The sequence below is a fragment of the Chiloscyllium plagiosum genome, chromosome 1 (genome assembly GCF_004010195.1).
Source record: "Chiloscyllium plagiosum isolate BGI_BamShark_2017 chromosome 1, ASM401019v2, whole genome shotgun sequence".
In the NCBI taxonomy this organism is placed as follows: Eukaryota; Metazoa; Chordata; class Chondrichthyes; order Orectolobiformes; family Hemiscylliidae; genus Chiloscyllium; species Chiloscyllium plagiosum.
Genome location: NC_057710.1, coordinates 138160186 through 138182785, shown reverse-complemented (window position 1 = coordinate 138182785; position 22600 = coordinate 138160186). Strand labels below are relative to the sequence as shown.

Genomic DNA, 22600 nt, shown 5'->3' with positions numbered 1-22600 from the left:
GTGCTTCACTAATGGAATTATTTTTAACCTTTGATTGTTTTGCAATCCTGCAAGGTAAGATTGTTAGAGATTCCTGGGACTTTGTTTCCCTTAAGCTGAAAATAAATTCTATCGTTTAGAGAGAGAGGGGACATTTTTTGTTTTGCTTTGAATTTTGGGCAGGCTTGTGAGATTCTTGGATGAAGATGGTTGTATGCATCAGCACTTATCAAAAGGAAAGAATATTATGAAACTAGATTACCTTGGAGTGAAGAGTTAGTGTTTGTTCCAGATCAGACGTTTTGCATTAAAACCCTAATTAATTTACATTTAAACTCTAGTATATAATAGATCCAGAAAGAAGCTAACTGCAGTCCTAGTCTGTAAGTAAAGTTAAAAGTGACAACCCTATTGAGGTGTTAGTGATAAGGGCTCTGGCATGAGTGCTATATTGTGCAAATGGTATTTTTTGGGCTTGACGTAAGATATGTTTTGGTGACTGCTGTATCAAAGCTTTTTTCTCTTTTTCAGTTTATAAAGGAGTATTTTGGATTTAATGGCATTATATTTGTACTGTGTGCTTAAAATATTTGTTATTGGTAGACAGTTTGATTTATTCTATTTTATCATTTCTTTTGGTAATAAACTTTTTTTTGTTTTATTGTTAAAGTAAACTATGCAGTATTGTTTGCTTATATTTCAGCAAGAGACTACTTTGTTGTGTTACGACACAGAGTAAATCCTTCTAATTTGAACCAGACCCACAGAAAAGCTTGTCTCGCCTCGTAATCTGTTCAAGTATGAGTGACCAAGAATGACAAATATCCCTCTATGTAATTTAAAAAAATTAACAATTTGTTCTTTAACTCCAAGAAACACAAGAACATTAACACCAACTATCTACAAGGTAATCGTCCTTTGTCTGATCAATTTATCTCCCTCCCAAAATAAAACAAAATACCGATCTGATAAAACCCCCAAATTAAGTTTAACAAAAAAAATCAAATTTCAAAACCAGTTGTTGCTTTTCCCTTGATATCTTTGTCTGTCATTTCCCGGGTCTTTCTTCAGTCTTCTACTTCACAATTCTCCTATGAAAAGGTACCTTTCAGAGAGAGGCTTGCAGGCTGTATTTTTAATGGTGCTCTTTGCCGCTCCGGCTAACTGTTCAAAGTACCCCATTTTACATTCCCAAAACATCAGACTGTCTCATTGGTTTGGTGTCATCACAACAGTAAAATTCAAATTCAATTGGATTTTGGTATCTTGGGACATAATTTACATTGATTGGCCACATTCAAATTTGTTGTATACCATAGCAATGCAGCTCCAGCTATTTGTTTCACAACCAAATGTTACAGTTTTACATTTTTCAGCACACTCTGTGCCTCTACAGGTCCATGTCAACTTCCACACTCTCTCAAAGATACAGTGCACACCTACACCTTCGTAACAGTTAAGACCAAAACAAAATCCATCTTCTATCAAGCCAGGATTTAGTCTGGGATCTGACTTGTCCAGTAATAATATCAGCTGAGATCATAGAATGTGAGCTCTCAGTGAATTATTTGAATTCACTGAATGTAAGAGGGGTCGGTGTTTTTCTTCTTAAAATAATGGCCACACACAGCGGTTCTGGACATGAAATAGATGTCATAGAATCATAGAGATGTACAGCATGGAAACAGACCCTTCACCCCAACTACTGTGCCACCGTGCCGCCCACTGTGCCACCGTGCCGCCCACTGTGCCACCGTGCCGCCCACTGTGCCACCGTGCCGCGTCATAGAATCATAGAGATGTACAGCATGGAAACAGACCCTTCACCCCAACTTGTCCATGCTGTCCAGATATCCTAAACTAATCTGGTCCCATTTGCCAGCACTTAGCCCATATCCCTCTAAACCATTTCTATTCATGTACCCATCCAGATATCTTTTAAATGCTGTAATTGTACCAGTCTCCACTACTTCCTCTGGCAGCTCATTCCATACACAAACTACCCACTGCGTGAAAAAGTTCCCTCTTAGGTCCCTTTTAAATCTTTCCCCCCCCCACACTAAACTTATGCCCTCTAGTTCTGGACTCCTGCACCCCAGGGAAAAGACCATGTCCAATTACCCTATCCATGCCCCTCATTATTTTAATAGGCCTCTAATGCTCCAAGGAAAAAAGCCCCACACTACTCAACCATTCCCTGCAAATTCCCATTCCTGAAGAAGGGCCTGTGCCCGAAACGTCGAATCTCCTGTTCCCTGGATGCTGCCTGACCTGCTGTGCTGTTCCAGCAATAAAGTTTCAACTTTGATCTCCAGCATCTGCAGACCTCACTTTCTCCATTCCCTGCAAATGTTTGTTGCACAAAATCTGAAGATGGCTTTGAATGCTGTTAAGGATTTTCTGGAAGTTGAAGACCTAACTGGGTTATTTGAAATCTGAAGCTAAAATTTAGGGTGGCACGGTGACTCAATGATTAGCACTGCTGCCTCACAACACCAGGTTCAATTCTAGCCTCAGGCGACTGTGTCTGTGTGGAGTTTGCACATTCTCCCTGTATCTGCGTAGGTTTCCTCCGGGTGCTCTGGTTCCCTCCCACAGTCCAAAGATGTGTAGGTCAGGTGAATTGGCCATGCTAAATTGCCCATAGTGTTAGCTGCATTCGTCAGAGGGAAATGGAACTGGGCAGGTTACTCTTCGGAGAGTCGGTGTGGACTTGTTGGGATGAAGGGCCTTTTTCCACGCTTGAGGGAATCTAATCTAAATGGAGAGATTTAGCAAATAAATTTAAGGTTGAAGTAGAAGCAGGGTCCTATCAGGATGAGATGCTTTGAGTGATTACGCAGCATTCAGATTTGTGGGGAAACAATGAAAACCTGAAACTGTGAAGTTTACGGCAGGCATTGGCTAAGATACAATTATAAGTGAATAGGGCTAGACGAGGAAAGAGAAGTTAAGATTTAAACTTGAAGAAAGTGAAAAGGGTCATGGAAAGAGAGGAGAGAGAAAAACAAAGGGTAATAGTTAAGTAAACTTGAAATGGAAAGAGGTAAAACAAGATCAGAAAGAAATGGAATTAAAAAGATTTGAACCCCAAAGAGACAGAGAAATTAATGAAAAGAGTCAGCAAAAAAAAAGCTTAAACTCTATCATTATGAAATGAGTGTCCCTTATTCTGTGGCTATGTCTCTTACCCTAAGATTCCTCCACTTATGAAATAATTTCTCAACATCCAATCTGTCAAGCCACCTCAAAATCTTGTATGTTTCAATAAGATCACCTCTCATTCATCTAAGAACGCTAATGAATGAAGACCTAACACATTTAGCCATTATTGGTAAGTAAATCCCTTCATCCCAGGAATCAGCCTGGTAAATCTCTCTTGAACAGCCTCCAATACCAGTATACTCAATTTTAAAAAAAAAAATATGCAGGGACAAAACTGTGCACAATACTCCAGGTGTGGCCTCACCAACACAGTCTGGTTGTAACTAGCCTTCCCTGGTTTTTAACCCCAACCCCTAGCAATAAAGTTCAAGGATGGAAGTTGGAGACAAAGTCAATTAAATTTGGTGAGAGCAGGAAGCTGTACGAATATTGTCATTAACTTACCAGAAAAAGTAGAGTAGGACTAGAATATGGCATAGTCCAAAAATCTCTCAACACGACAGGGTACCAAAATCAAATGGCATCAGTTTTTAGTTATGTCTGTCTTCTCAATTTTTTTTTATAACTATTCCATAAAAAAATATAACTTTGAAGTCATTTCGGTAGCCGACTTTTTTAAAAAAAGATTCTCAATAAACCATTGTTCTTGTTGGATATTGAACATGTTCTGTATTCAGAATAATTATTAACTTAAGGTGTGAACATTTCTTAATGCTGCTATTACCCAAAGCCTTTGTTTCAAAGTGCTCGTGGCTTTTTCTGTCTGGGTATTGTTTGTCTGATACTAGTGTGTTCTGAGACACATCAAGACCCAAGCCTAATGTTCCCCAAAGGTATAAATGTACCACTCGATGCATGTGTAACACCAATGATCTATAAATTAAAGATGATGTATAAGTGCACATTGTTATTGCTGTATCTTGGATCCAGGCACAAAGTTGGGAATAAGTGTGAGATTAGGAAAGATGGCAAATTAGAGGGGAGTGAGGTGGTAGTGTTGTTAGGGTGGAGAATGGATGCAGTGGATCAGTGTTGGGTGGATTAAAAGTAGACTAAGGTTGGAAATATGGAGGATGCAGAGTAGGATGTAAGGCAAGAGATGATAGCAAAGTTAGAAAGAGAACAGGGACATGGAAGACAAAATGTGTGGTGCTAGAAAAGCACAGCCAGTCAGGCAGCATCTGAGGAGCAGGAGAGTTGACGTTTCGAACATGAGCTCTTCAGCAGGAATGATTGAGCTCAAGAAATCAGGAACTCTTCATTTCTTCATTCCTTATGAAGAGCTCATGCTGAAAGCATTGACTCTCCTGCTCCTTGGATGCTGCCTGATCGGCTGTGTTTTTCCAGCACCACACTTTTCAACTCCGATTTCCAGCATTTGCTTTCGTCCTTGCTTTCGTCTACATGGACAGACATGAAGACCAGTCAGTGGATTTTGAAACCTTTGTGTATGCTAAGGATTGATGTATAGAGGGTTTTGTATTTGATAGAGTAAGGTGCAGTTTATATAATGTAACTTGCAGGGCACCAGTTAAGGATTTTTTGGAAAATGTGAGACAGATGAGTTTGACAGAATGGAGATGAGTTATAGCGGACACAGTTGATATTTTTGAGATTATTCATCTGCATTGACGATGTTCAATTTCACTAAAAATATCTTAAAAATTTAAGCTGTTCACTGGCTTCAATCCTTCAATATATGGAATATTCATCTTTTGCCAATCCAAATTACATATTCGTTCATCCAGATGTCCTTTGGCTTCACATCATACAAAATGTGCATTTTCTCCAGTTTATACTATCTATTTAACTTGTTTTCTTCATCATAGGCCTTACCATCTTCATAATACAATTTGTTGTCATAAATTCTGGTCAATATGTATTCATCCATCATTAAGGTCTATGATTTTTTTAAAGACAATTGGCATCAGTTTTAAACAGGATGCTCAGAAGATGAGCCCAATTCTGCATCAACATCAGATTTTGCATTTCAAACTAAAGTCAAAAACTAGTTCACTGAACAGAAGCCTTGTATTTTAAAGCTGCCAGGTCCACATGCAGGGCATTTTTCAAGCTAGTAGTTTCTGGCAGTTCCATGTCGACATCAATCCAAATAGAGAGTTGCAATAATATGTTTTTAAATAAAAATATTTGATATGATGATCCTAAAGATAATGTTTATTTTATAACATTCATGAAAATATTTAATTGGAAATATACAATATGTCGAGATATTATTGAAAGGTATTATCAGTCCTCATTTTGGAGTGTTCTCTGTTTTATTTAAAAACTTATTGTTAATTGAATGAATGCAGAATACTTAACCTGTTTTGCGTACAACTAACATGCTAAATAATTTAAGACTTCCCTCATGATTATATCCTTTTTATATCCAGATACGTTGAATCCACAACATGAAGAGAAAGGTAATAAGACACGAATTTAATGTAAATGTAATATTTAATTTATAAGGGATATCACTTATTCATTTGGGATCTTTGACTTTTTGATATTCCTGAATGCGTGAATTTACAAATTAAAAATAGCTTTGCAAAAAGTATTATGATATAATTACAATACTGATAAGTAACTAAACTTATCTTCTATATTGAAAAATGGTTACATCCTTTGATCAAAATATTTGTCAAGTTTTTGAATGTATGCACATAGTGTGTAGTTATTTTCATGAGTGCCTTGTGTTTTAGCAAACAGGCAGATTTGAATGAAAAAGGCTGTTCACTTCTTTCTGATGGGATATTTTTAGACTAAGAACTTAGTGATCTTCCCATTCAGCTTTTGACTTCTTTCTAAGATTCCACTGACCTGGCTTTAACCAGATTTCTGAGTCTCACACTCCAGTGACTAAATATTCTTTCTCTCTCCTTTAATGTTCTATTTCATGGCAGCGTATTAAGCATCAGGAAATCTGTTGCAAAATTAAATTTTTATTTTGAATTTTCTGCATGACCTTAGATCAATTCCTTTGTCTTGCTTTCATAGCATATCTGGAAGTATTATTTCCAGTTTATCAAAAGTTTTAATTTTTTTAAAAAATCCACTTGGAGATATTTCTCTTCAAAGCTGAAGAACCTGGGTTTTACATTTTTTTTTTTCAAAAATCAGAAGTCTTCCCTCGAGTTCTACTCATTGTTTATCTCTGCACATAATCTAGGTGGAATTATCATTGTATGTTACTGAAACTACGAATACAATACAATAGTGATAGCAGCAACTGGCGTTTATATAGCAACTTTTAATGTAGTCAAAAAACTCAGTGTCCGCATGCAGGGTCACCTGTGAACACTTCTGCTTCATAGAGATGACTATGATTAATTTGTAATGACCACTTGTATGGTTAACATTGCTTGTGGCTAATATTTGCATCCCACACGGTTGGTCACTGTCCAGTCAACATGCAGGATACTGTGATTACAGTATCTTTTAACCTGTACCTAGTGCCTAATTATTGCAATAGTCCCTTGACAGTCGTCACTAGTACAACTTGCATGCCTAAACCGGAATAGGACACTTACTCCACTCACTGTGTGGCAACATTTTTCATTTCCATTGTGCATTTGTGATTTGGATGAAGATGTAAGTCACTATGGGTAGCCCTTCACATAGTAAGTCACAAGCTCAGTCCTCAAATCCTCTTTCTCTTTTCTTCCTTGCACTGTGTCAACTAAATTTAGATTTGAACTTCCAAACATTCCCAACCAACTTATTGATTTAACTCTTTATCTCCCCCACCTTATCCCTGAGCCCCAAGCCTATAGCCTAGTTATATTGAGCATCATGATATATTGTCCCACACGTGATCAGGGTCAGACTACTGGTAACTGTTGTACTTGTAATAACGTGTTCCCCTCCCCTCACTACCTTTCAGAATTGTTGTTTTCTCTGCATTGCTTCAAAACCTCACAGTTGACTTCACCAACGTTCCTACGACTGCAGTATCCAAGCTAAATGCCCTGAGATCCATCTTGTTTTGATGCATGAGATGGCTGCCTATTCCTGTGCATAGTGGCCTGGTAGCAACTTTATGAAAGGTGTCTATGAGCTTCAAAGTGTAGTATTGAAGTGGTCCACTGTATTACAGTTAAGTCTGACATGTGTCTTGTGGATGTGGTGAGCTTGGTTCCTGGCCAATTCCAACCTCATGGTCGGGGAGGAACAAGGAGTCACTGCCAATGATCGTGCCTTGAGGTATTGGGAATGCTGGCTGAGATGGTGGCCCAGATAAGACACTGGCAAGCTGCAGCTGCCAGATATCTGATCAGATTTTTGTATTAGGAATTGGCACCATCTAGTTTCTATCAATTGTCTGGGAAACTGGTGGCTCATTTATAAGTAAGATTGGGTAGTAATGAGGTGTTAATGCATGAAATAGGCAACATGCCACAAACTCATGAAATTCTCATTTAGCTGTTAATACCTTGGGTTGAAAATCAGACATTTTCATGATGACAAGAATCGAATCTTTCCATTCTCCTCCTCCTTTCCCAATTGACTCATTGATGCTCACATTGTTCAGAAAGGGGAAGCTTCTGTCACTTACTTTCACAGAGCTTTGTGAAGCTGAACTTGGATTTTCTTCTCAATAAAGACCTAGTCTTGACCATGAACTTGAGAGGAGTGGAAGTAAGTTACTTTCTCAGGCCGCAGTGCGCAGTAAAGTGAGTTGGTTCAACCTCGCCTACCTGACCTCTAAATAAAGAAGATTAACCACAAAAATACCTGAGAAGGTAAAGCGTTATAATAGTCCTCCTGCAGGCTTTCTACATTAACCCAAGCCAAACCTAATTTTCCTTCAAAAGTATTTAAGATAAATTTGTAAAAGGTACCTATTAACAGCAAATAATGTCATGTTATTTAACTGCTTTTGGTAAGTGAGTTGATTAACACTGACTAATAATGAGTATAGCTGCATGCTGTTTAGAATATCTGTGATACTGAGATCATGAATGTGCCATTTATCTGGTTTGAGTTGAACATGGTCCTTATGTTTTGGTTAATAGCTTGGCTATATAATTTCCTTTGGTTGACTTCTGGTTAATAAGTTTGTGTAAAATAGATTGTGCGACTTACTTTAACAACTATTTAAAGAATGGCACAGAGATGCAGTCACTTTAACAGAAAATATTCCATTTCTGGACTGTCCCTGCATTGCATGAGTCATGATAAAATATTATGCACTCATTCCCACATTGCTTTATGTTCTGTCTATAAAGGAATGGTAAATGAGCTCTTACTTATGCTGTGGCTATTTTTGGCTAGTGAAAATGGAGTTAAATCTGTATATATGCCAGTTTTCTCAACATGTTCTTAAACTAGACTCTTACAAAGCAATTCTACTTGTAAATTTATTAGTGTTAAACAAATACTTTCATGCTTTTTGTGTGCATATTAGAATTAATGAATGAAATATTCTTCTTCAGCAATATTGTAAATAAGCTGATACAAGATTTCCTGGCTTCTGCTTTGAATGTTGAATTTTTTTTTCTTCTGTCACATGCGATTAAATAACAATTACTTTCTTGCAGAAGAAAAACAAACTCCAAGTACTCAAGAACTTGAATTGTTAAAAGCCAAGTTGAGTAAGGCTGTAAGTAGGTTAGAAGAGGAAAAGCCTACCCCTTCAGTCAACATGAGGGAATCTGTTGAACAGGGTTCTGTAAGTTGTGACCAAGAGGATGGACTTGACTCAGAGGAGCCTTGGTTGCTTGTAGATCATACAGATAAACTGGACAATCTGGAAATCTTCCATCGTTTCTTAGTCATGCTTAATAATGAGGAATACAGCAAGCACTTCAAACATATGTATGACTCCTCTTTTTCATTTCTAAAGTCCACCTTTCATAACTTTTGTGAAGAAGAAGAAGTGGTTCGTTATCTTGAGGTGGCAAGGGAGGCAGCGAGAAAGAGACAGATGCAGTGGGCCCAAACAAGAATCTGTTTTCTACTGGGCAGAATGTGTGCCAAGAAGTTCAAGTACTCTCAAGCCAGAGTTTATTTTGAAGAAGCTCTCTATGTAATGAAGGGTCAATTCACTGATTTATTTCTCTTAATCGCTCTATATACAAACCTTATTACAATATACTTGAAACAGAAAAACAAAGAAAAATGCTCTGCCATTTTTGAGAAAATTGCAGCCTTACTCTTGGGTATTCCAAACTATATTTGTACCACTGAGATGGAAGCAGAAGTTCTGAATTATATTTTAGGGAAAGCAGTGTTATCTGAAAATAAACATGCTGAGGCAAGAGCATGCTTCCTTTTAGCTAAACTTCATATAAATCTTAAAGAGTATGAAGATGCATTGCCTTTCATTGAAAGACTGCAGTTTTTGAGAAATATGTTAATGTTAGAGAGTAGGACCTCCTTAGACTTTCATTTTACATTAGGGTCACTGTATTACCAAAAATGTCTGCCAAACCTTGCTATAAGCTGTGCCAAACTTGCATGCACACAGCCGACTAGAACTCTAATGGATTGTTTGAGAGGTGCTAACTTTGTTACGAAAGGGACCTCAAAGCTCTGTGGAATGGATAGACTGTCTTCCACAATTCCAGTACAAGTAGTACCCTACCTCAAATGGGCAGTTCCATTGGCAAACATTCTAAAACAGGACCATATTAGCCAAGGCCTTTGCCAGAGCTTGTCAGACATTTACAAATTGCATGGAATGTATGGAAAAGCAATTTATTATATGAAAATGGCCATTAACACCGACGTATTCACTAGTACGGAGGAGATGATGTCTTTGCTCATTTCTTTTGCATGGTTGCACATTGTGAACAGCCAAGCTGCTAAAGCCGTTGTCTTTTTAAGCACCATACTGGAGTCATCTTCTGTTCAGAATTGCCCTGTCCGACAGGGGATTGTTTACAATATGGTTGCTATCTCAATGAGAAGAATGGGAAATGTCAAGGAAGCTGCTAAGAACTACCACCAAGCCCTGTCAATCTCTGTGGTTTCGGGGCTGAAATTGAACCAAGCTATTACAAATGCCAATTTTGGTTTGCTCTGCCTTTGGTTGAAGGCCTATCGTATTTCTGAACAATTTCTTTTGAAATCCATTCATATCTTCTGTGAGCTGACAAATGTTGCATCAGAAGCAAAATTTTTTCAGGTCCTGATTATACTGGGACAGTGCTACATCGAACAAGAATTAAAAGAAAATGGAAAACTTTGTTATGAATGGGCACTTTTAATTGCACTGAAAGCAAATCTTATTGAAAGTAAGTACTTTTTTTACTGATGAAGTAGTGTATGTTTTGTATAGTCAAAACTGATACATTTTTATTATCATTAAAAGGCTTGGGGGCCTAGCATTAATTGCTGACACAATCCAATATCCGAAGTACAGGGTAACTTATGACCTACCTCAGGAGCAGGTAGGACTTAAACCAAGGCTTCCTAGCACAGAGGCAGGCATGTTTCCATTGTGCCACAAGAGTCTACTAATGGATTGGGTATACTTGGATGTCCAAAAACCTCTGAAGTATCTATGATTTTCATGCTCAGCCAAGCAAGCAGGAAAGCAAATGCCGGTTGGCTTTTATTGCAAGTTGGCTGGAGTAAAGGAGTAAGGAATAATGCTACAATTATTCAGGTCTTTGGGGTCAAAGCTGAAAGTACCGTGTAGTTTTTTTTCCTTTCCTTCCATATCAATGGAGGGATATACTTGCAGGATAGCTGATAGCTAGGACCATTTAGATCCTACTTCCATCGAAATCACCTGGAATTCCCTTCCCTCCGATCTTCAAAGCCACCTCCACATAGCTGTAAGAATCCTGTTCATTGATGCTCAAAAATTGATTCATCTGGTTAAAGAGCCTATAACTAGAGGGCATCATTTCAGGATAGGGACCAATTATTCAAGACTGTGAGGAGGAGAATTGTTTTCACTTAATTGTGAATCTTTGGAATTCTGTGTTGAAGGCTTGTGGCTTTTCAGTCATCAAGTATATTCAAAGCTAAAATAGGCAGATCTTTGCTTGCTAGGAAAATCAGGAGAGGCAGGGAAGGAGGATGGAAGCCAAAACACAGCCATGAGGTTATTGAAAGTCAGAACAAGCTCAAAAGGCCTTGCGTTCTACTCTTCAATCTCCTCTTTATTTGACTTGAAGAGGCTCAGATTTTCAACAGGCTTGACCATTTGTTATTCTAGAGGAGATGGATTGCCCATGGGGGTCCTGTATAGTCTCTTTCAGACCAGATTCCAAAGGATTTGCTGGTAAATTGAAGATACTGTTGGAAAATTCCTGTATGCCTGGTACCCTCCAAAAGAATCCACTTTATTCAAAGAATTTTGAGGGTCCTGATGAAATTAAGTAAATTGTGACTCAGGAAAAGTTAAATGCATAGTCCAATTCCTGAGTAACTATTGAACAGACTCTCACACCCTCAAGTAAACCTACCTCTTTCCCTGCTTTGGATCTGATACTCCTCCACCAGCTCAAGACCCAGCCTCTGTTCCCAAGGACCTAATCCTGCTCCTTTTTACCTGGCCAGCACCTGCCTCCACACCAAAAACCATGCTCCCTCCATCTCCTGCTGGACCCACCTACACTTGCCTTTTTTTAAACCCTGGCACCCAATCTAACTTCCTCCTGGCACCATACATCCAGTATCCTACTGCCTAGCTACTTGGCATCCTTCCTAACCAGATAAGCTGTAAGCTGATATACTACTTAGCTAGTACCCTATCCCATATCCTTCTGGCACCCTAACTTCACACTTTATGTACTTACAGCCACTCTGCAGGCTGCTATCAAACAGTATGTGGATCTGGGATGTGATTCCCAGCTGAACCTAATAAGCATAAGGAGAGATGGGATACACTGAAGCTGAAGTGTCAATCCTCTCCTGCCCTCTGATTACCACACTTGAGGTGGACAAATCATTCAATTTCCATGCTCCATCCCACCCTACCCCCACTCATTTTATGACCTGGTCAAGCAGTTCACAGTTGGAGGAGTGTAGTGACACCGTGATGTGACCCTTGCTGCTGCCACCATCCACCATCACCTCTGAACCTGGTCACTTCACTTTTTTAAAAAAACCTAAGCTGCTCAATTAACAGAGAGCCTTTTTTTATCCATGTTGAAGCAAGGTCTAATTTTTGTCACTTGCCTTTTACAATTGGCAAATAAGATATTTGTTCAATGGCTTTGAAGGTGTTGTCAGTGAAATTGATGAAAGTCACTGGAGGGAGTACTGGCAGCAAAAGCATGAAGGGAGTGTTAGTTCATTAGTATTTGGATCTGCAGTACTACTTTCATTGGAAGGTACCCTCTACTCCACATGATTTTCGTGTGTGTGTAATCATTCCAGTCATCTATGGATTTCTTGCTGTGTTTGCTTCCATGTTTAGTTAGTTAATTAATTAATTACTCACATTGCCTCCTGCTGTGTTCCCCCTATTAACACACTGATACCTGCTGATGTAAACATAGTAGTAAATTACTGGGACCCTCTTTCCCCCTTTGCATGTGGTGTTCATTGGTTTTGTTTTCCTGGTATGATTATGTGGTACACCCTCTTTACTCTGGTGTCTGATCATGAGAATTTCACTAGGTAAAAGTGCAAATCATTATATACTAATTTTGTCCATCCAATGATGTGTTGCTTGGCAACAAACACAATGCTGTTATTATGAGACGATGCAATACCCTTACAATATTTTCACGGGTAGTGGGAAACTGGAAGCTATGTTACTGAACGGCTTTGGCTAATGCACTACAACAGTGACTGATGACACCAGTCTGCAAACCTGCACAAAGGCAAAGCAAATGTACCACAAGATTTGACATGTTCATTAAACAGCTATTTTCCATGCTCACGCAGCAGTTCAATTGTATTGACCATTTGGAGATACCTTCTATTATATCTCAGATGTTGTCTGGTACATGGTATGTTTTCAGAAATGTGTTCTTAGAGCAGGCTATCTGCTATGACCAATTATCTTTAAGGATAACCCTGAAATTCCATGGGGCTCTTTTGCATTCTGCAATAACTTTAGTGGAGCTACAGAAGGATGGCAGAAATACCATAGAGTGGAAGAGCCACAAAACCTGAGGTTCTACATATTGGAAAGCAGAGTCAGAATGATATGATTTGTTTTTCGCCTTGTTTTATTCCTAAATCAGATTACATAACTTGCAGTATAAACTGCAGTAAATGTTGCATGGAGCACTCAGCAGATTTGGCAGGACCTATCTTTTGAAACATCATTAATCTGAAATGCTGACTTTGTTCATCTCTCTACAAATGCTGCCTGATCTTCTGAATATATCCAGCATTCTGTTTTCATTTTAAAACTTTAGATTTCCAGAATCTGCAGTATTTAGCTTTGTAACTGTTGCCTTGTGACAAATTGGCACAATAGGCACAAAAAGATTGCATTCAGTATAAAAAGTGAGCTCATTGGCATTGGGAACACATAGGGTGATGGGACAAACTCAGCTGTTCTTCTTTGTGATTTTTCTTGATTCTTGAGGGTATAGAATGAGGCACAAAGACTCTTAGGACATCTGGCCATATCCCTTTTGGTGGATTTTTACAGTGGTGAAGCTAATGGTATGAAACTATTGTTATTTCAAATTATTGTTTCAAATTGTTCTTGAGTCAATGTATGATACAAATTCTGTAATATATCTCTTGCTTTGCAGAGATGGCAGAAAGTTTAATCAAAACAGTTTTGTCAGCACTGGCTGTTTATTTTATCTGGCTGCCATGACACTTGAAGTATGAAACAGGAGGTTTATCTTTTGTTCAGTTTTGGCTGCTAACTATAACAAAATCTAATAATTAGCACTTCATTGGGAAGCAGGAGTAAATAATTAAGTGTCAAAGATGTTTAACAGGTGTAATGTGAGCTGGCACCTGGAACTCTGTCTTCATTAACAGTCTTAAAGCTTTTTATTGCTAATTTGTCAACACCTTTTGGGATAAAAGATGCAAAGTAGTAGAACAATCTGCTATTGCTCTCTGCTGGGTTTACATATATCTAAACTATTGAGATGAAAATGTAGCTGTAACTGATTTGTGATCGTAATGACAAACACTGAAAATTTGGTCTGTCTTCTCTTGTCATTCTTTGGATTAGCTGATGAAATTCATGTCCAAGCATAAACTTGGAGGAACAGGATATAGGAAACAGAACATGTCATTCTAATGGCAATAAATCAGTGTTATTCAGTCGACTCTGTTGTGATACTGTTTAGAACATTTGGACTTGCTGCCAAGTGAAATGAAGAAAATTTGTCTCAGGGTGTTAATTCTTGCAACTAAGTTGACTAATGCCTTCGATCTTATTGTCAAGCTGCATTTATATGGTGCAAATTTGGTTGAAGTCTTTAGGAGATGCACTGATTTGGAAACAGTAAGGCAGTTATTATCCTTTTTTATTCTCCAGCACATTCTGCTCTTTTTGCTTCAGTTTTTGTTTTTGAATTTAGATCAAGTACGAGCCACTCAATTGCTATGTCAGTTCTACAACTCTATCGTACCTAATGAGGCCCAGTGCATCATCTACAATGAGTTTCTGCTCCACCTCACTCATAAGCTGGCAGACAAAGAACTGGAGGGACACGTTTTGCAGAACACCAGTCAACTTTACCTCAACCTGAGAACTGAAAGGTAAAGGAGTTTAACTAAATGATGCTCAATGATAGTTGGTTATTGCGATTGCTTCCACTGTTGGTATATAGTGACGATGGAATCATCTTCCTTTGTATATAATGTACTATTCTGTTGCATCCTGCACAGCTTTTGCAAATTTACCATGTATAAGAGCGTAATAATAATTAATGGATATCCCAATTTGTGTTTTTTAAAAGCTGAGAAGACTAATTTGGTGCAAATTTGTTGTGTTCACACTTTTTTAGGTGGTGATTTTTTTCCCCCCTACTTGGGCTCCAACAAACACAAGACATTTTTTTCAGAAAGAGACTGTTCTCAGGCAGTTCACCAGCCACCTTAACCTTGTTCAACCCCTGCACCAGGTCCCTGAGTCTGTTGCGGAAAATCTCCACCTCTAACCCTGCAATACACCTATTATCCTGTCTTTGAGTCCATGACTGTAAAGTTGTTTGGGTCAGGCAAGTGTCTCCTTCAAATCTAAAATGGCCCAAAATTTGAGGTGGTAAGTACACTGACCTGAGATGTCAGTTTGGTTACAGCAGACATTAATTGACAGAGAAACAGAAATTGCTGCAGAAACTCAGCAGGTCTGGCAGCGTCTGTAGGAAGAAAGCAGTTAATGTTTCAAGTCCAGTTCTGGGAGAGGAGATCCAATTGACGTATATAAGACACTAAAGAGAATGATAGAGTGCACGTAGATAGGACATTAATCACATGGAGTAGATCTAAAAACACAAGGTCATAATTTTAGGATAAGGAGTAGCAAATTTAAAAGACAGATGTGAAAAGTTACTTCTCTCAAAGGGCCATGAATTGGCGGAGGGCACCGTGCACTCCACAGACATTGAGTAAATTTAAGGATGAGATAGATATTTAATTAGTAATGGATTGTGAAGGGCTATATGGAACAGGCAGGAAAGTGGAGTTGAAGCCAAGATAAGATGAGCCATGATTGTATTAAATGGCAGAGTGGGCTTGAGGGCTGAATTGCCTGCTTATAGTTCATATTTTCTTGTGTATAAGATGTTAGTGGTATGTTCAAGCCTATACTTGGTCTATAAATCGACTGCCCCAACCCTTTTTAATTTTCTAATGATTTTTTTCTGTCTGCCTAACTTTGTTTTTAATTCAGTCATGGAATGAGGACATCACTGGCGGGGCCAGCAATTATTGTCCACACCACACATATACTAATTGATTATACTAGTTGCAACAAGATCGTTACTTTAAAATAAAAGTTGAAATGTTGTATGATTGCATGAATTCAGTCATTTTAATGGGAAAACAACACTGAACTTCAGAGTTACATGCAAAAATATGTCTAACAGATTTAAAAGAAGTAATTTATTGAAACCATTAAGAATTTACATTAAAATGTATATTACATCCTGGTATTTAAGAAAAATGTTAAGTTTAAAGTGATCTGTTAAACTATACAGTCGGCAAAATTCCACGGGTGGCATATGTACGTTTTGTCACATTGGCTTTAAGGATTATCATAACCTATAGTAAGTTTACAATGACCTTTATTATCTGTTGAGACTCAAGCCAGGTTCACTGGAGGGGACTAAAAGCATCTCAAAAGCAATTGAATTTGGGTTTCAGTGTATGTCCGAAAAGAGCCTTTGAGTCATAATAAGTGAAGAGCTTATTTCTTAACAACTGCAAAGCAGGAATTGAGTTTTTTGTGGAGTTACATGCGTCAATTACTACAGTCAAACACAGATTGACAAGTCCTCATTTTTCTATTGGTAGATTTTAGTGGAGAGGAAAGTGTGTTATGCACGTTTAGTACATCATTTGCTAGGTGTAGTTAGATGGGTGGAAGATTAGATTAGATTACTTTACAGTGTGGCATCAGAGGAACTGGATTAATGAAATAAAATATTGAAACTATTTCACCTCCTCAAGAATAGAATTTAGTTTTGCTATGCACTCGTATAAGTGGCGTACAGTTTGTCAGCACCTTCTCAATGGGGACAAGTCCAGGTATTTACATTCTTCATTGAGGAACAAAATACTAAGGGTTCTGGAAATCTGAAGTCAAAACAGAAAAGGCTGGCCAGGTGGAAGGCGAAACAGAGTTGATGTTTCAGCTTCAAGTAAGTTGAGCATTTCTGTTTTTGGTTCCGAGTATCTTTTTTTGTGTACAGCTTGAAATTTACATACTTTGTATATAAAACTCTGCCAAACCTTTGGAAGAATATGTTAAGCTTCAAAACTCAACTTCTAAACATTGATCTATGGTGTTCATTTACTTTATGTATATAAAAAACTTTATGGATAAAATATGTATGTGTAATTATACCTTGTATGTATGATACTGTTGCACTAATATAAATATATACAAATGTGTGAATGCTTACACCCATCCACCACAAATATACACATACACAATGTAAGGAGTATTTTTGTTCCTCAAGGAGATGTTGCTAGTTTTACCGTCCCTCTCTTGAATGTTGACATCAAATCCTCTGGCAAGAGTTCTATTGTTCTGTAAAGATACAGCGTGTTAAAAGCACGTTGGCTTTTTGAAGGTAAATGACCAGAATCCATATGAATTTGACCATGAATGTTCTTTTAATTTATGTGAGATTTCATAAATTATTTTACTTTGATTTTATGAAAAGTTCACATCTACAGACAAGCCCTATTAGGAAGCATCTTTAGATTGTAATGGTCATACATAAACTCCTTTTAATACAATCAGGGACTGTCAATTTTCTGTAGGTCAGTGTGTAGTGTTGAACAGCCAATGTACTAATTTAATGTACAATCCAATCTGGTAACACAGTTTGCCTTTTTATATTCAGGGCATTCAGGTCAGCACTGGAGTATACCAAACGGAGCCTCGGCATCTTTATAGATCTGGAGAAGAAGGAGATGGAAGCATATGCTTGGTTGCAGGCTGGGAAGATATATTACTTGCTGGGAGAAAATGAATTGGTAGATATGTACTTACAGGTAAAAATGATATCAAGATATGTTAATCTAAATGGTATCTTTTTTTTTCCTCTTTAAGGTTTTATGCATAACTAGATCCTAATGTCAGTAGCAGTGATCAAGTGCTGGACACTCCTCCTTCACAACAATCCACCACAAGAATTTACAGTTTATGTACAAACTCCTTGCTTCCCGAAGTAAAGTATTTATAATTCATTACTTTCGGCTCTGGCACGTTGAGACAAAGATCTTGCACGAGTCCATACTTTAAAGTTTTATTCTGGTTTGCAGTTGTCCCTCACTGAAAACAGCTCCATGATAATTTTTCTAGCTGTATTCCCTTTAGAATTAATATGGATTTGCTGCATTTGTGTTTCTGCCATTCAGAGATAAATTATGTTTTAGACGCCAACCAGCAGTGTGACTTGCATGTTGTCCTTTCTATTTTTGATGCCTTGTTATGTGTACTTTGTGTTGCAAGATCAAAGTGAATGCTCAACCTGTTTGGAGAAATGCTAAAATTAATTATCATTTAAACAGGATCTCAATTTATCAATTTTGATTATTAGAGAATGGAGCTCGGCTCAGCAGCAGATAACTCCTTGATCAGAGCACTAAATGATGGTACATCTTTTAGTACCATCATTACTCCCTTTGTCATAAGTGGCTTTTGCGTGCACTGAAAGACAAACTATAAAGGAGAATAATATTTTTATGCTGAAAAGACCATGTTGATCAGTTGGCAAGTGCATTCTGGTAGTGATATTGGTATAGCAAATGTACCCGTTGATGATGACTGACATTTGTTTGCCATACTGTATTTAAATTTAAATTTAAATTTACATCCTCTCTCAAGAGGATGTAAAATACCTCATGGCATTCTTTCAAAGAAGGTCTGAGGAATTTTCTCTAATGTTTTATCATTCTGTCAGCACCGCTAACATCGCACAATTAGCAAGTTTGGCAAAGGCTGCTGCTCCAAAGAAGCTCAAGGTGTAATAAATGAACTATTTGGTAGAATAAGTAAGGAGAATGGTCAGTAAATGGACATACATCAGTAAAGTAAATGATAACCTGTCTAGAGGCAAGAAAGGGTGATTTTTCTTTTTGAAACCAGTTAATTTATGGCTGCAGTACCCTTGTCTCAAGGTATCAAAAGCACATTTAATAACTTTTAAAAGGGAAGTAGATAGATGCCATACATTAAGGAGAGAAATTAGCACAGCTGTGTGGTAAGGGCAGGGGATACAACTATCCAACTTTGAGGCAGCCAGCACAGGCACAATGAACTGAATGAACATTGGAGTTCCTTATTTTGTTTAGAACGTACCAAAAAGATAGGATAAGCTTCTTTAATGGGTTAATGAATAAATGCAGCATCCCATATGTTATGGTAAAAAATAAGAGGGCCTTTCAACTTAACTCCACTCAACTCCGGAAGTAACTTTGTGGAGCAATGATTCAATGATCCTTGCTGTAAAACACACGTATTTAAATCAGAGTATCCCTGCAGAGTATAACCTTTGATCATATACTTGGCTCATTTGACTTTTTCACAGTACAGTACTGAGCAAATGTCAAGCTTTTCAGGAGTCAACTTGTGAATATAGTTGGATTTTAAGAAGATTTGCACCATGATAATACCGACTTATGCAAGCATTTTGTAATACAAAAATTAAGGTTGCTCAAGATACAGCAGTGTGCACAGAAAAATTGGACTTCGCACTGGAAATTTTTGAAGCAGCTGGAGATGTGTTTTTTAATGGGTCTGGGGACAGAGAGAAAGCTGTATCCTTCTTTAGGGTAAGTACCTCCTATTGCACTGTAAGACTCGATTCACCTTATACTTTGCTCTTCTGGAAATCAAGTTATACGTGGTCTGATCAATTTTAGTGAGGGCCTGTGATTCCCAAAGTATGGGATTGTGCTCCTCATTTGGTGAGCCAGAATTTGAATGGAATATTCTCTGAAATTGATTTCCATCTGATTCCAAATTTGAGTTGGAGGAAGTCCATAGGCAAGTGTTTATTCCATCATGTTATGATGATTATGGGACATATCTAAGAAGGTTTCAAGCTTGCTTGAGGAATTCCATGATGTTGACCTCTAGGCCTGACCAAAAAATTAAACTGGCTTCAATTCCCATATGGTCTACTAAAAGCCCTAGAATTAGCTGAGAGAAAAGTTGCCAATCTTAGTACTTTTTTTGAAAAGTAATCAGTTACTTCTATCTGTTTCCTTAAGGAAAAGGGGAAAAACGTGCCGTGCAATTACAAACGGAAAACGCTGGAAATATTCAACTCAGTTGGCATCTGTGGAGAGAGAAGCAAGACCAATTATTTCCATCCATTGATGCGGCCAAACCTGTTGATTATTTCTAGCATTTTCTGAGATTTTCTAGCATCTGCAGTGTTTTGCTTTTGGTTTTTTCCCCCTCAGGTCTGTCCATGATCTCCAACCCCACATTGAAATAGTGTGGCACTGCACTGATTAGGAGGGAGGACAGATTTCTTGCTGTGTTACTACAAGTAAAAATCACTCACCCAAACTATTACCTCAAACGCACTGCTCGTAGAGATAGGATTCCCACACCAACACACTGTGGTAACAAAACGGTATGTGTGTTTTACTTGATTTGGATATTTTAGAAGGGATTGAGGTGAGATATCCTGCCTTCATATATTTTATTTATGAAGGTGCTATAATGTTGCTACAGACGGTAAATATCAGGAATGTTTGCTTTGTCATATGTTTGGAGAACTTTTATAACAAGCTCTCCTCATCAAATATGAAACGTATTTTGCATAAAGATTGATAGCTCCATTTCATGGATGCGGAGCTAAGTTATGTAAATAGAGGTGCAATGCCCATCATTGAGTCACACAGCATGGAAACAGATGTTTTGGCCAAACCAATCCATGTCAAACATATTCCCATCTGCTTGCTCCTGGCCCATATCTGTCCAAACCTTTCCTATTCATGTACCTATCCAAATGTCTTTAAATGTTGTAATTGCACCCTTATCCTCAGGAAGTTCCACACACGGACCACCCTCTATAAAACATTTACCCTTCGTGTCATTTTTAAAATCTCTTCTCCCCTTAAAAATATGACCCTAGTCTTGAAATCCCCTATCCTAGGGAAAAGACAACTACTATTAACTCCGTCTATACCTGTCATTATTTTATAAACTTCTGTCAGGTTACTTTCAACCTCCTACACTTCAGTGAAAAAAGTCCCAGCCTATCCAGGATTTCCTTATAACTCAAACCCAGCAACATCCTGGTAAATCTCTTTTGAACCCTTACCAGCTTAATAATATCCTTCCTATAACTGGGCAACCAGAACTGGACACAGTATTCCAGAAGAGGCCTCGGCAATGTTCTGTACAACCTCAACATGTCTTCCCATACTGAAACAGCCTTGATCTACTTGAGTGGCAGACAGACTCAAGAGTCTGACTGATCTATTCCTGTTCTTCATACTAATCTTCCAGCAGCTCAAAACTTTGAACTCGTCACCTCCTTATGTCTTTTTATTCCAAACTACAATCTGCAGGGTTTAAATCATGGCATCACCAAACAATTACTCTTTGATTTGCCTGATCTCTGTAAAAGCATGTTTGCTTATGTACTTGGGTTCTGCATCAGGTCATCTGAAGACTTCTGAAAAAGCCACAAATGCTAAATAACTGTTCGTACTGCAAAAAAAATGCTTGTTTGTTCAAAAGTAATTTTCTAGCACTTTTTTATAAACTGTTGTGTCATGTGGTGATATAAATTGCATTTTTCCTGACATGGTATTGAATTTACATTATTTTCTACTTTTATTGTGCCTCCTGCAGTATTTGTACCTGCTTCTACAAATGTACATGTACATTTACACAAATGTACATGTAACTATACAGTATATATGTGCCAAAACAACTGTTGTCAACCCTTCTGAATTAAGTGGTATATAAAATCAAACAAAGATTTATTCTTGTGCTCATGCTTTAAAAGAACAATCATTCTATACTCATGCTTTTAGTTTATAGCCCCAGAAATTCCTTATCCTCAAGCATCTGTCAACCCTGGTTTAAAATAGTTTATGGATCAGCTTCCACCTCATTTCCAAGTATAGCATTCTTGACTCCAGCAACTAGGTTGGGGGAAAAGACCTCTAAATTCTCCCTCAAGATATTCTCAACATGTTTCGAGCTGTGGTCTCTTTTTTTTTAGATTAGATTCCCAACAATATGAAACAGACCCTTCGGCCCAACAAGTCCACACTGACTCTCCAAAGAGTTACCCACCCAGACCCATTCCCTACCCTATATTTACCCCTGACTAATGCTGAAAATGTGTTGCCGGAAAAGCGCAGCAGTTCAGGCAGCATCCAAGAAACAGGAGAATCGACGTTTCGGGCATAAGCCCTTCTTCAGGAATGAGGAAAGTGTGTCCAGCAGGCTAAGATAAAAGGTAGGGAGGGGGAAATGAGGAAACTGGAGAAATCTGAGTTCATCCCTTGTGGTTGGAGGGTTCCCAGGCAGAATCCCTGACTAATGCACCTAACACTATGGACAATTTAGCATGGCCAATTCCCCTGACCTGCACATCTCTGGACTGTGGGAGGAAACCCACGCAGACACTGGGAGAATGATCAAACTCCACACACACAGTTGACTGAGATGGGAGTCAAATCCGGGTCCCTGGTGCTGTGAGGCAGCAGTGCTAACTGCTGAGCCACCGTGCCACCCACTGTTATTTATCCACTTGCCAGACAGAAAAGGTTTTCTAGCAAAATATTTCAATATCTTGCACTCCTTTATTGAAACATCTCTTTAAACTTCACTGTTCCCAAAAAAGTCCTGATTTCTCCAACC

At 38.2% G+C, this 22600-nt stretch overlaps 1 protein-coding gene across 9 annotated transcripts in view; it reads left to right on the top strand.

Annotated features, from left to right (window-relative positions):
- LOC122553840 (SH3 domain and tetratricopeptide repeat-containing protein 1) overlaps window positions 1-22600 on the top strand; it is an 81667-nt gene that overhangs the window by 45624 nt on the left and 13443 nt on the right. For 5 of the 9 annotated variants that reach the window (XM_043698254.1, XM_043698245.1, XM_043698277.1 and 2 more), the window contains exons 10-14: window positions 5541-5570; window positions 8688-10385; window positions 14610-14790; window positions 17607-17757; window positions 19417-19539. In XM_043698254.1, the coding sequence (XP_043554189.1) occupies window positions 5541-5570; window positions 8688-10385; window positions 14610-14790; window positions 17607-17757; window positions 19417-19539 (2183 nt within the window). Of the gene's footprint in view, window positions 1-5540; window positions 5571-8687; window positions 10386-14609; window positions 14791-17606; window positions 17758-19416; window positions 19540-20175; window positions 20352-22600 lie in introns of all 9 variants that reach the window. The other 4 variants (XR_006312862.1, XM_043698266.1, XM_043698261.1 and 1 more) reach the window with 4 other exon arrangements.